Source organism: Lutjanus erythropterus, chromosome 10 (assembly GCF_056507025.1).
Source record: "Lutjanus erythropterus isolate fLutEry1 chromosome 10, fLutEry1.hap2, whole genome shotgun sequence".
Classification (NCBI taxonomy): Eukaryota; Metazoa; Chordata; class Actinopteri; order Lutjaniformes; family Lutjanidae; genus Lutjanus; species Lutjanus erythropterus.
In genome coordinates, this window is record NC_139326.1 from 18623960 (window position 1) to 18638816 (window position 14857).

General features: G+C 38.3%; 1 protein-coding gene across 1 annotated transcript; it reads left to right on the forward strand.

The window, feature by feature from the left end:
* Positions 1 to 1180: 1180 nt before the first annotated feature.
* cdo1 (cysteine dioxygenase, type I) lies at positions 1181 to 7880 on the forward strand. The gene is made up of 5 exons (XM_084728494.1): positions 1181 to 1431; positions 3659 to 3736; positions 4757 to 4914; positions 5417 to 5586; positions 6847 to 7880. Exons 1-5 carry the CDS (start codon positions 1262 to 1264, stop codon positions 6874 to 6876), a joined length of 606 nt encoding a protein of 201 aa, XP_084584620.1. The 5' UTR covers positions 1181 to 1261; the 3' UTR covers positions 6877 to 7880.
* The last annotated feature ends 6977 nt before the right edge of the window (positions 7881 to 14857 follow it).

Genomic DNA, 14857 nt, shown 5'->3' on the forward strand with positions numbered 1-14857 from the left:
ATATTTCAGCTGATGCATCCAGTAGTATTCGAGATTAGCTGCGGATAACCAAGCAGACAAACACGGGTGATGTCTACAGCTGGTTAAGATCTCCTCTGGACTTAAACCTGTCAGAGATAATAACTGGCATTTTCATCCAGGGTTCAGTGCTAACGTATTTTTATTTGCCATGCCAGGCAAGTGTGTCAGAAACTTGCCCAAAGTCAAATTTTACTTGCCCCTGTACATTTCCTTTTATTTATCAGTGGTTATCAAATAGAAAATAAACTAAAATAACATGAATTAAAAAGAAAAGAAAAGAAAATTGTGTATTTTATGTTTTAATGTTTAATCGAAGGCTTCAGTGTCTATAAAATGTCAGAAAATCATGTTCTATAAGTTTTGCATGAAAATTACCTTAATAATTAATCAATAATTACAATAGTTTAATTCTGTTTTCTTTTTTCTTCTTTCCTTTTTTACTTCTTCCCTGTTTTCACCACTTTTAAATAATTTTTCTATAAAGCTCCCATAAAGATTATTGTAGACTACTTACTACCTCTATTCCTCAATGCATAACAAGAGTCATGCCGTAATCTCTTCAATTAATGCAACCAAAACAAGGGCGATTTAAAGGCTAAAAATAAACAATATTTACCCAGAACTACAATCTTGTTTTTCCCAAAACATTCCTGATACCATATCATTCATCATCATTTCCCACGTTTTCTCCTCATCCATCCCCACTTGTTTTGTGAGCCTGTGGTTTGAACACACCTTAAACAGAGTGTTGATGATCTGAGTTACTGAGGAGAAAGCTCACAGAGAGAGAGGCTGGACAGCTATTGTTGGAGAAAATACCTCAGTGAGAAAGAGGGAGGCAGAAAGGAAAAGGGGGAGGTTGTGTTTGTGGCAACGTGGTGGAATAGGACTCAAAGAGGATTAGTCCAAGTTCTTAATGTGTGAGATCAATGCATATTTTTAATTAAAACATGCAAAACAAAAAAATAAAAGTTGCATAATCTTTATGGATCAGGTGTGGAGAAAGCGCAGCCGCGTGTTTTTGCAATATTTCATTGAGCGCTTATAATAATATTGACATCAATTAGACTGCGCGCTGTGGGCGTTCACCTTTTTCCGTAATGGTACGGTCCGACAGCGGCTCGACTCCAAATTGCGCTGCCCTATAAAAGTGAACGAGTGCGCAAAGTTAGTGAAAGAAACTTGTTGTTTTAAACTGAAGAGAAACATCTGAAAACAGCCTCCGGAACAACTCAGAGACATGGAGCAAACCGAAGTGGTGAAGCCAGAGACTCTGGATGACCTGATAAAAATTCTGCACAAGATCTTCGAGAGTGACTCCATCAATGTTGAGGAGGTCCAGAACATAATGGAATCATATGAGAGCAACCCTCAGGACTGGAAGAAATTCGCAAAGTTTGACCAGTACAGGTAAACCAGCTCGTTTCATAACCCTGCTGCAGTTAACTGATCAGATATCACTCTTTCATTATGCTGATGCACTTTGCACTCTTGCTCTGTAGCCTTGTCTGTCACCTTGGTCTTCTGTCCATTTGATTTAACCCTTAATGGATCATTTAAATTTCTCCTATGATATATTTTTTTTTTATCCGTATTTACATTATGTCTGCATTTCATGTCTGCTGCTCTTAATATTTGTCGCAAAAAGCACTTTTGATGACCGAGCTAAAAGCTGCCCTTGAAAATGGTGGTGAATGTACCAAATTTAGGATTTAGGAAAATAAAGGCATTCATAACATTGACAGAATCAGTTATTAACATAGACAGGTGAGACAGGTGACACGTTCTGAAACATGAAACTTTGTTGTGTTGGTATTTCCACTTTCTTTCTTTTCTTTTTCTTTTTTCTTTTTTTTTTCTTTCTTTTTTTTTTCTTTGTTAAATGTCACCCTTCTGTAGAAAATTTCAGAAAACATACTTTTGGTTGTTTATTCCACAATAACATCTGATGAAGAAGTGAAACAATAATTTGGAGTATATGTATAGAAAGAGGTAATTAACCACAGGTGTAAGGTGCTGGAAAAGCTTGAAAATGCACCTTGTAAATTCTTGAAAAGTGCTTGAATTTGACTTTGGAAAAAGTGGGGAAACCCTGTATCCAAAATATTTATCCTTTAAAAAGCGTCGGTCTTATATTTGAATGAAAACCACCTGCTGTTTCCGCACAAAATAGCGGATTTCGTCACACCTCATTTGAATAAACAATGACAAAAAAGTACATATTTGCATAATTTGTCAGCGCAGCCTGGTTATGAATGCCACTTACGCACCGTGCGATTCAAAAACTTTAAAATGTTTGTCTCTGCCGTAAAAAAAAACATCACGTCAGTATAAAATACGGCTGTTCTATTCACAGGCAGACTGTCGCAGTGTTTTGATGAGTGAGGGGTCAGGGGGAGGGAGGGTGACCGAGCCGTCCAATCAACACCGAGAGCGGACACACACCCGCTCATTTTTTGTTTTTTGCAGGAACGGATGCTTTTGCTGTGACTGTTTAGTTGCCCACCAGGGAACTGCGGCTGCCTCGAAAATATTTGGAGACTGACGGAATCACAAAACGTGAAGCAGAGTTACAGCGATAAGACTTGTGGGCTGACGCGGCTGTGATGACGCGCAGGAGCGGAGGGTCGCGCGGTTTCTGTGTGGAAATTAAAATGAATAAACATCAGTGTCGGTATCAGTGACCCCGTTGTTGTCCGTCCCATCCAGTCCAGCTGGCTTTTAGCGCAGCTGACAGATCATGTTCTCTTTGGCATCAGTAAAATGAAAGTGTAATATCGGTAGTTGTGCTGTAGGTTTACTGAAATGAAAAGGAAAACCAAATTAAGAAAGTAAAGCCATCAAATCCAAATTAAAAATGTCAGACGATATATATCTCATGAAGTAATTACATTGTTCTGAATGTTTCCAACAATGTTAAAACCAAGATAACTAATTTATTCAAGGTATCAGTGCATTTCCTACTTAGCCACTAGTTCTGGGAAAACACAGGATGAGACGGATACTTTACAGAGTGATACAGTAAGTGTCTAAATGTAATGTGTAGTACATTACCTCGTCTGTGAACATATTTTCGCCTGAGTCACGTCAGATAGATTTTCATCAGCTACGGTGGTTGATTAACTCTGTCATGCAGGTGTAAGTAGTCATTGTGGCTATTTACACCTGCATGACAGAGACATACCATTATTCCCAAACTTAACAAACTAGTCTTGTCGCCTAAACCTAACCAAAGAATGACTGAAAATAATAGTAATAATAATAATAATAATAAATTCAGATACTATTTGCCCCCAAGGGTGGACCATCAAATGTTGCTATTTACACCGGGGTGTATATAATCAAGCATAGCTGAGACAAGCACCCAGGTGTCTGTAGCAAATACTGCTTAACCAAAACGTTTATTAAACATTTACATTTGCCTGAGTTAGAAAGGGACCTGTGTTACAGTCCAAAAGACACTGCCTCTGCAACTGTCAATGTTTCTCTCTACCCGTCATCTAAACAAAAAAATCAAACATTTGCTAATTCCAGTTAATTTTCTGACAGAAACGTAACAAGTGCTGTGCGCCAGTGGCATAAGTTAATAATGTAGCATCCGTCTCACTGTTTATTTAACAAATGGTTGTTTTTGCAGGTACACGAGGAACTTGGTCGATGAGGGTAACGGTAAATTCAATCTCATCATTCTGTGCTGGGGAGAAGGCCATGGCAGGTGAGACCCTCGAACAATTAGCATCATTAAATTAGCTTTAATGTGATGATTACACAGTAGTATCTAATAGTCCTTTGTTAATTTACTTTTTAAGTTCTCAGAGATCATCACCGCAAATTAAAACCTGTTGTATCTGTCACGTTACCAGCCTACACTCTCTGTAGGTCACATATTCACATGATATTCTCTGGCAACTATTGTATCAAGTTAATAGAGATAAGAGAGTCCAATGTTCGACAGACAAACATTGTTTTATAATATCTATTTTATGTCCCACTATGTCAGCATTTGAACACCTGACGTTTAGAAATTGAGGAGATTCATTTAGGTTTGACAGGGTTTGATGATACCAAGATGCAGGCTTGGGTAGTAACGGATTACATGATGCAGAATTAAATAAGACCCTAACAAAGGGTAACTATATTCCATTATAACACCAGTCAATGAACCCAGCTAATCTGACCGGTTAAAATTCATTATCCCTAGAAAAAATGTTTTAGGTGCAAATTTCGCCATTATCTTGTCTCAGCATCTAACATTGTCCAAACACCAATGTTAGCTACACAGACAGACCGCTACTGTTATCGGTAATCTAAAAGTAAAGAAAAGTAATCAAGTTACATTAATATTGTGATACTTGGATGAGGTTTCTGACTTCATTTTTCAACAGGCAATTAGTAATTGTATCAGAAGACATTTTTAAAGTAACCCTCTCAACCCCGCCAAGATGTTCTGCAATATGCTGTTTGAAAGGTCTTTCATGAATACATGCTGTTTTTCACAAGAACAGTGATGCATGTTTTATGTGCTGTGAAACATTTCTAGTTATTTGCAGGCAAAAAAAAAAAAAAGGAAGAACAGTTCGAACATCATAAAACAGGAGGAGGACACTCTTGAGAGCACAAAAACTGTGCCACCTTTTGACTTAATCCCAGAAATTCTAAACAGGACTTTTGGGTCAAAAAAAAAAACAGGACATATTCTGACACCGTATGCTTGTGTGTCCCTTGCACTTTGCAGTAGCATCCACGACCACACAAACTCCCACTGTTTCATGAAGCTGCTGCAGGGTCAGCTGAAGGAGACGCTGTTTGAATGGCCAGAAAGTAAATCGCAGGGAGACATGGTCCAGAAGTCACAGAGAATTCTCCAGGAGAACAAGGTTGCTTACATAAATGGTGAGAAACAAGGCTGTTTTCCTTTCTTTTCAATTAGAGCTGACCCTTCCTCAACATTTAATACCACTTAGTGATATTAATTCTCCTTTGTGTGTGTGTGAAACTTGTGTAACTGGTTCTTGAAAATAATCACGTTGTGTTCAGGACAATAGAACAAACATTCTTTACATGTTCTGTCCCACACAAGATATGCTGATGTGACTCAGACATGACTGCGTGTCTCTGTGAGTTAATGGCAACGTTTCCAACCTCTGCAAGTTCTGTTATGTAATGTTAAATTGGCCTCACAGGAGTTAACAGCCGGTTAAAACTTTACAGTGAAAAGTATTTAGGTCTCTCCCCAAAGCCAAACAGAGGCCCGGTGTGATGTTTGGTCTCAGCTGTTTGTTACAGCGCTGCCAGTAACTACCTGTGCACCTCATTTCACAGCATTCCAATGGCATACACTGTCTAAATGTATGGTTTTTTTGTTCCTCTGTGTGTGTGTGTGTGCATATTTTAGACTCCATTGGCCTGCATCGTGTGGAAAATGTCAGCCACACAGAGGGTGCAGTCAGTTTGCACCTGTACAGTCCCCCTTTCCAGTTCTGCCAGACCTTTGACCAGCGGACGGGGCACAGGAACACTGTCAAGATGACCTTCTGGAGCAAATATGGAGAGAGAACCCCATTTGTAAGGGCCTTTTTTTATGGTTTTAACACATTCATATTTAATGGAAGTTGACAGTAACCAAGGACAGACATGTTCTAATTCAGGTCTTGAAAAACCCCTAATCCTTAATATTTTTTGGTCTTTGGAAGTCCAAACTTTGCCAAGTAAAATTCTGTAGGTGGAAGTTATGAGTTATCGCAGAAATTAAACCCAGAGAAAAATGAGTAAATCCAGATTTTACATTAAGCAGAGCTCTGCTGCAGAAGTACGTAAGTAATACTGGATCACATTTTAAATTGGAGTTTAAAGTTTTGGTGTAACAGGATTAAATTTAACCTCAGTATAGAATAAAAACTAAACAGAGGTTTAAAGAGAGCTTTAAACAGAATTCTTCTTATTTTAAGTTGGTAAATGTCACTTATAGGCCTCTGTCACTGAACAGAGACAAATATTGATTTATTCAAAATTCTCTTGTTGAGGATAAGATTCACATTACATAAATTTTACATTTATTTACATAAATGCATAACTACATATATATGCATGAGAATGCATTTTGTCTTAATCAACCTACACTTCAGCACAGACAAAACATTTTCTCAGACAGGATTATTACAAGAGACTTCCTGAGCAGAGGATGTGGCAAGTTTTTATGGTGCCATGCGGCTCTAATTCAGCACAGCGTACAAGCAGTTAAATCAGCACCCCTTCAAGATTCAGAAATGTAGCAGAGGGTCTCCTGCTGCTGTTATTTCAACAAAAAATGTTGCTTTAGCAGGCCAGGAAATGTTCTTTGTTGTTTTTCATGTTCAGGAAAAAACAAATTAAGTCTAATAAACCTTTTAAATATAACGTGTCCCCTTAAATTGTAAAGTAAAAATGCTGTTACATAATAAAATAAATGCCAGACTCTAGTAATCACATAAAAAAGGCAAAGATGTAAAAGAAGAGCACCTACACTGTAGAGCCTCTGTCTGCTTTGGCCACTCAACCACACTGGCCTTATCAGAAATCTACATGTTGTATAAGCAAAGATTGCAACACCAAAAGGAGAAGATAAGATAGTAGATGCACGTAAATGTGAGTACACAACGAACTTGACTCGCCACATGCCCTGAGCTTGCAACAACTGTTGTGGTCTGAGGGTTTTTAATTTGTTTGTTTTTGTTTGACAGATGACCGGTTAGGTGCTTCATTAGGTCAGAGCCTGACTGAATAATCCTGGTTTTTTACTAAAAAGACATATGTCTAATCCATTCCCGTTTTTCACTCTATCTTTAGGAGACCACAGTTTCACAAGAAAACAACTAATGGTGACCAAAGGAGGCTCCGGATGATGAAGACAGCTGCATTAAAAGTGACAATGTTGTGAAAGTGATTCAAGGGAAACTGCTGGGGAAGCAAAATTTGGACCTACTATGACTAAGCACCCATTTAAAAAAAAATCAGGAGCAGGCCGGTTCAAAAGGACAAACCAGTAATTAGAATGGCTTTATCGCTGTCCACTGTGAGCTTGGCAAATACTGATGAGCACAGGACGAATGCATGAATAGGCTTGGACATGGATTGAATCTGCCTTTTGTTTGCTGGGCCTGAGGAGACCCTTTCCCAATAACAACATTCCTGTCTATCCACGGCCTGCGTAACCACACTTTTGTAAAGTTACGGCCCATAGTAAAAAAAATGAGCTTTAGCATTTAAAAAAAGGGGGGAAGTATTGCTGTTTTAGAGTTTCTCTTAAATTGTGTCTCTCAAGAAAAAGAATCAACAGTTTTGTTATCAATGGAGCACTTTTATAGCTGTATTTACTGTCGATTTATACCACTCAAAATTGTATTAACACCTGTCGAAAATTGTTATGAAATGTAACATTGTTTGTAAAATCTAATTAAAAAAAAAGTTTGTTCCATTTGCATTTGGAAAAAGAAATGTAAAGCTTTAGAGTTGTGTTTTTTTTTTTTTTTTTAAGTGCGATGGTTGTAATTTATTTGCCGGTTATTCTGAAGGCGTGTTGAAATTAGAAAGCAACCGTGCTACTGCTAAGTGTATTCATAGTCAAGTTTTGACCGAGAAGAGTCTTTGTGGAGGGACTATTTTGTATTATTGGCAGACAATTATGTTTAGGTAATTTAGCTCATACTTCTTTCTCAGGATTTTGGCATATTTTAATTGTAGCTATATTTATATAGTGTGTAACTTTTACAGCATAGCACCTCTCATAGCGCTGTCAAATGCATGCATGATTTCTGTAATGCAGTAAATGATCAATTTGACTGTAACTGTAGAGCATTAAACACCATTCTCCTTTCACAGAACTTCATTTTGTGTTGTCTTCATTTTTCATGTTATATTCTTGTAATAACTGGGTAACATCCATAATTCATTCAACAAGCACATGAAATGCTTACAGCTTATTTGTGCAAAGGCCTCAGCGTCAAACACCAAAACCACAACTAATAAATGTGTGTCTCTGGGTGTGGGTGTGACCCACTTCTGTCCTTGTTATTAGCATTTAATCAGTGCTGGCTAATAACCCCTAATGGCTCATTGGTAGCCACATAAAAGTATATTACAGTTGCTGCGGAAATACAGCAATTTATTAACTGATAAGCCCCGTCTGGCATCAGCCTGGCAGGCAAACTAATACGTGAGTCTCATTCTGTACTTTGGCTCCAGGGAAATATTGATCGGTCATTACCTTGACCAGTAAATAGATTATGTTAATAGTGTACTGATAAAGTATTAAAGTACCAGATATTCATCTGAAGTCTGGGCACAGCTGGCAAACAAAAAAGTATGTGAACTGTGTCATAATGTGCTTGTTTTAGTGCATGAACTTGAAAGATTTGGCACTACTGAAGACTGACAGACAACAGCGTACGAGCAAAGCTCCATGATCCTGTACAACGAACACATAATGGTTACAAATACAGTGATTATAAATATTAATATTTCGCCTTGTCCTCCACACACATCCAGCTAGACCAGATAAGACAGTACGTAACAGCATATGTGCTAAATGCATCTTCATCTATTCCTTTATATTGTATGGGTTTTTGGGTTGGGGTGTGTGATACACAGCAAAGGGCCGCAGGCAGGAGTCAAACCCACGGCTGGTACAGAGAGTCAGAGCCTCGGTACATGGAGCGAATGCTCTACCACACCACATATCTCTGCTGCTGCATGAGTGAAATTTTCCCGCAGGTTAGGATAAATAGCCATGTATGTGGGAAGAGGCCTGCAGGGAATGTAGAGGGGCCAGAATTCTGTGCCATGCCCCTGACAACAGTGATATCTGCTCAACCAAAATCTGTTATGCATATGCATTTGTGTGACATCTGAAATCTGAAATGTGAGTTCTGTAATGCCCTGGATTTCACTGCTTTTACTCATCTCCTTCCTTAAAGACAGTTTCTTTGATACCCAGTTTCCTTTTCACTCATGGGTAAAAAAAAAACTGACAGCTTGATCAAACAAGACACACACGTCATTATTCACATTTTATCATTATTTGCTCTGCTGGAAGGACATAGTGTATTGGGGAGGTGAGTTTGCTAAATCTAAGGTTTTTCTGTGCCAGGGCAACCATGGGATGGCTGACAGCCAGTGTTACGTAATAACACACCAACAGCCTTGATTGCCCCCACAGTGTACCTGTTTTATAAGAGGACATGATTACCATGGACGCTCATCCAAGAGACCATTATCTTTGTCAGTGATCATGGGGCGACCTATCTGATGGTTAATCTATCCATAAAACAATTCAGTGTCAGACATTGCTGGGTGTTGATTGATCAACAGGACTAACACAGAAGAGGACGTTGAGCTTCTTGTTTGTGCAAATCCTGCAGATAAAGACTTGTGAACTCAAGCTGTCTCTCAGTCACAGATTGGATGAACCCTGGATTTGTGAACAACCTGCGCAACTTCCCAGAATGCTGTGTGTATTTGCATCAACCATCACTTCACTTATAATTGTAACAGGGAACAGAGACATACCAGTTTTCATTTCCCCTCTCCCAGTTTCCTCCCTGGGTCACAATTCTCCTGTATTTCTGGCAACTTTTAGCACAAGCCTTTTTTAAAAAAAATCAGAATCTTTTTCTGACACTGCGCAGTGTGTATAAGCCATGAAACTAAAGTCTTGTGTTTCCATCCTGACAACAATACAGCTTTGCCTCATCCTCCTCAGTGAGTCAGATGGAGCCAGAACTGGAGAATACTAAAAGAAGGAAGTACTCAAGCAAATTTCAAACATTCTGTCAAGAAAAATTACCTTTATCTCACAGAAAGTTGTAAATGAAGAGGGCTCGTATTGTAAAACCTTTCGCATCAATAATCTCTAAGAGTCAGGAGCAAAAAGTGAATGAATGAAAACCCATGAATATTAATTTATTTCAGAGAATTGTGCGAGTTCACGTCAGACGGGTGAATCTTTCTGTATTAAAGGAAAACTGCTTAACATAAAATGTTTTTTTTCTGGGGGAGGATGCCTACATCCTCCATGTCACGTGTCTTACTTTGGTTTCAAAATCCTTAATTTCCCTTAAATGTTAATTGAAGAAAGACTTGGAGAGAGTGGCATACAATCACCATATAAGGATTTCCTTATGATGTTCTAATCGTTTGCCCTGAGCCACAAAGTATTTTTACAATTTAAAAAATTTATTACAAAAGCAATTGATGAGATATGCTAATCGGATTTGTTCCATGTACTCAGTGGTTATCAAAGTTTTTAATCACATTCATGCTTCACACATGAAGCACATTTTTCAGGACAAGGAAAACCAACTGGACATGATGTGCCATGTTAACACCTTATTATAAAGGACAGATTTGACATTAGCACTAGGAACTTTGCAGCTAGTTAGTCAAAGATAAACAGAACTCTGTCTCACTGTTAATGTTACTAGAACTCTATTGGAAGTCACCAGTTTTGTCCACGACTTTCTTGCTGTCACAGATATTTTTTTTCATATTTATTCATGACTTCAACTACAGTTTGTTTCACAATAGATAATGACAATGATGTTTTAAAATGAATGTTGCCCTTTAAAGTTTACAGTGTCCTGTTCTAACAAAAACATGATTTAATCAGGTATAAAAAGGTAAGCTCATCTCACTCAACTCACTTTTTTTTTTTTTTTTAAAAAAGGGGGGGGGGGGTTACTGCTCAAGCACTGGAAAGCTTTGTATTTCTCAACAAATTCATTAAATAATGTTTAATGGAAAAGATGTTGTCGCTCTTCTCTCGACCGGCTGTGGCCAGAGTTTGATCGAACTGTTTGAAGTTAGCTTGCATTAGACGTGATAGATAGATGCTTTTGAAAGTGCCTGCCCTTTTTCTAAGGACAACTTTCCAGATGGCTCTGTGTAACAAACCATCTTACGTGTCAGGTTAACTGATGTCTACATTTAATAAAAGCATTTAATCACCAGGAGTTTGGCTGAGAGTTTTAACTTTTAAAGTTTATTTTCTCAGCATAATTGAAGAGTTAAAATCAAAACCGATGAAAACAAAAACTCCTGGCTTTGTCCCAATACTCAAGAATGAGTGATAGTCATACCTCTTTTAAATATGTTTCATAAGGTACAAATCGCATTTTTGTCATTTTTCCATGTGGTGATTCCTTTTTTTCCACTTCATGTGATTTGTTTTGATTTGTTGTTCACATAGAACTTGAATGAACTCCCTGTAGGTCACTTTGGACAGGAAGAATGTGATTTTCTCAGTGTAGGCTGACCTTGGGTGATATCTGATGGCCCAGATGGAAGAAGGCCTGACTTGTAGCAACAACAATGGTCCACTGATTTTGTTCCACTGAAATATTTGGAAGAGTGTCAGTTTCCCCGCGGTCTTTTTGTTGTCAGCTCTGTCACACTGTCTCTACTTGTCCTCTTCATTCCCTTCTTCTCACCACCAACACATCGTTTTCTGAAAGTGCCGCTGCAGTAGTCTCCATATCTGAGGAGCAGATAGTTAGGTTGAGATCATAAACATGACAGCACTTTTCACACTCTTTCCCCAACCCTTTACTTTGTTCTGGCAGTGCTGAGCGTAAAAGTGCAAAGTAGAGTCTGGGAATGTGTCCTGTGGTGATAACAATGAGCCAGTGTTGTAGAATCTTCTATGACACCGAGTGAAGCGGAAGAGCTTTGATAATCTACTTATCGAAGTGGCCTCAGCACGTTGATAGTGAAACACTCGTTTATACAGCAAATTGCACATACAGTATGATGCACTATCACCATTGTGTGGCCTGACAGCCCATTGTCTTACCACATGGGAGTGATAAAGCCCACGTTCTGCACGTTTAGGGCCTTTTAGCTTTTCAAAATCATATTATTAATGATATATTCACATTAGGGCTGTCATAATATCAGATTTTCACTACATGATTACCACGAGAAAAAGAATTCAAGATAACAATATTATCGCAATATCTATAGAAAACTTTGTAAAAGAATCTTAGCTGTCAAATTTATCTTTACCTTTGTTTATTATTTTTTTTATTTGTTCCTGTTTTAATCACCCAAAACATACGAGTGAAGGAAGTGGAGACTAAAACATACAAAAAGTGCAAAATTATTTACATATCATATGTGCTTTTTTTTGGGGGGGGGGGGGGGGGGCAGCTGAAGATGTGACGGGAAAGGGGGTAGAGAGAGGGGGGGATGACATGCAGCAAATGGTCCACAGGTGGGAATTGAACCGTCGACCACCACAGAAGACCAACAACCTCATTACAGGGGGCGCATGCTCTATCAACTGAGCTATAGGGGTGCCTCATATGTGTGTTATTAACATAATATCAATATTTAATTTTTTAAATGTCACCTTATCTGCAAAACTGGTATACTGCAACACCTGTACCTGTACCCTTAAAGTGATACCAATTAAGTACTTCATTCTATACGTTACTGTGAAGGTTCTTCTTTTTGACGAATGCTTGTGCTGAGCAAAATAATATCAAAAAGACTGAATGCAGGTATCATTTCACAGAACAAGTTTCAGTACTTCTCAATACTTTAAAAGGTACTGAGGGCTGATGCTCAGTCCTACCTGTAATTCATCCGTCACACAGAGGTCAAAACTGAAAGAGGAACTTCACTTTATTATATAGCCTACTACTACCCCCCTGATGGAATTGCCGGCTGAACAAATTAAGAACACCGCACCTATCTGTTCCAAGCATTAATGAATGACTTCTGCTTCCTTCCTTAGTGTTTCCATGCAGCACCCTGGGTGTAACTCCTTTAAACATAGCTCACAAGTTCTGTTTTGACGTTTTACAAAAATAGCTTCACTTTCACTTTGACCATACATCCTCTCATCTTTACTGGTAAATACTAAAACCTAGGTAACACTGACACAAGTATGGAATATTCAACACAACAAACTGAAATAGAAAGTCCATTATATAGCAATAACCATCCAAAGTTTGCCAACAGTGGTCATACCAGACCAAGGAAGGCTGTAAAAGCACGATTCTTGAGTGTAATGAATTGAAAAATAGTTTGGGTGTTTATTAATTCAACCATATGTTTCTAAGAGGATGAAAGTGCTATTTTATCTTTAAAAAGTTACATAGGTTCACTTTAAATCCAATAAATGTATTAAAAATCAGCATTATGAGGTGTTACATTGCTTAAACTACAGGAAAACTGACACAGCATTAAGTCAAGATGAGTGGCAGTATTACAGAAACCTAGTCTGCAATTAAGAGTAAGAGTCTGAGAAAGCATTTTTCTCAATTTCATACTGTAGAAGCAAACCGTAACTTATTTTAGGAATTGTATCTTAGTTCCTTCTCTTATTTTTCCCTTTCTACTTAGGTTCTAACCACAATAACCAAGTTTTTGTAATATGACCCCTGGTCCAGCTACAACAGTGACCCAGGTTGCTACAGCGAATGTGCACAAACTGTAAAAGTGTATTTCAGACCCTCGAACATCACAGACGGGTGTCACACCAAACTGTTCCTGCATCTAAAGTAAATGCTGTTCTTTCCCATTTTATGCACTTTACCTTTTGCAACATTTTAGAATGCATGCTAACAAAAACAAAAGCAACTCAGAGAGAGATGTGACAAATGACAGGATTTCCAAATAAGTAAAATCTCTACATCAGACTCTACAGTATCACTACATTACTTGCCAAACAGATATCAGAAGAAAAACTGCCACAAAACAATATGCAACCCTGAGAGCATATCACAAATGAAACACTGTATGCACTCCACGTCACCTCTGCAGAAAGCTGCTCCTTTGGCTTGTACTGGTGTTTGCTGCTCTCTCGTAATGGAAAACATGAATACACCATGAACACTATGTTCTACTCTAACCCACAAAAATCACTACTCTCATTTCTGACCCTCAGGACACAGCACCAAAAGAGACTGTAAACAACTAAATGTAGTCAACAGCTTTTGGTCCCGGTAAAGGTGGTTAACTTAGCTGCTTCACAAAAGTTTCCGGTTTCTGAATCTAGAAAGCTACCAGGCACAAGTCCAAAATATTTTCAGGCGCAATGTTAGAAACTGACAGGGTGCATGGAACAGACAACACTGGACTGAACACACATCTGGACAGGCAGCACCAGTAAAACTATTCAGGGTTTGTGTCACAGCACACTGATTTAGTTAGTGAATCTTTAATTTAGTATTAAAGGAAGATTTGTCAGTTGCTTGTTTTGACAGTACCAGAGAGTTGAGTGCTGACTCTCATTCTCAGGTTGTCAAACACTGGGATGTGTCCCAAGAACAGCAGAATAATGGGTGTGGATCAAGGGCAGGTCTGTGTGGATGCAGGAACTCTCACACACTTGTGGGATTATTTTTGGATAGTATTTTTGGAGTCTGTATGAGCATTGTTGTTTTTGGGAAATCCTGCATAGTTTACCTTTAACTCTCAATACTGCACGTGTTAATGGCATGAAGAGGTGCCATTGCAGATGACAGGTTCATAATGCACTGGGATGGTGCTTTTCTAACACCGGCGTTGCATTAGACACCTTTTTGAGTTTTGAAACCCAAAAACAGCTTGAAACTGTTAACATGTTTATTAAAACATATGTTTCAGAGCAGTTCAGAATATTCCAACAGGAACAAGAATGAATTCTGCATCATTTTTTCAAGGACAAATTGAATGTGGAAAAAAAGCATTCACCTCTAGAAATTAAAAATATTGTATAAAACAGCCATACAAACAGGAATACTAAACACAAAACACACTGTGATTTTTAATTACAACTTCCCATGAAACGGCTTTGAGCTTGTAGTTTTCCTCTAAG

Excerpts from the sequence above, each read along its gene's own strand:
- cdo1 (XM_084728494.1), top strand. The coding sequence starts at position 1,262 with ATGGAGCAAACCGAAGTGGTGAAGCCAGAGACTCTGGATGACCTGATA. Across the intron at positions 3,737-4,756 it reads TGGGGAGAAGGCCATGGCAG|TAGCATCCACGACCACACAA; the intron begins GTGAGACCCTCG and ends TGCACTTTGCAG. Across the intron at positions 4,915-5,416 it reads CAAGGTTGCTTACATAAATG|ACTCCATTGGCCTGCATCGT; the intron begins GTGAGAAACAAG and ends TGCATATTTTAG.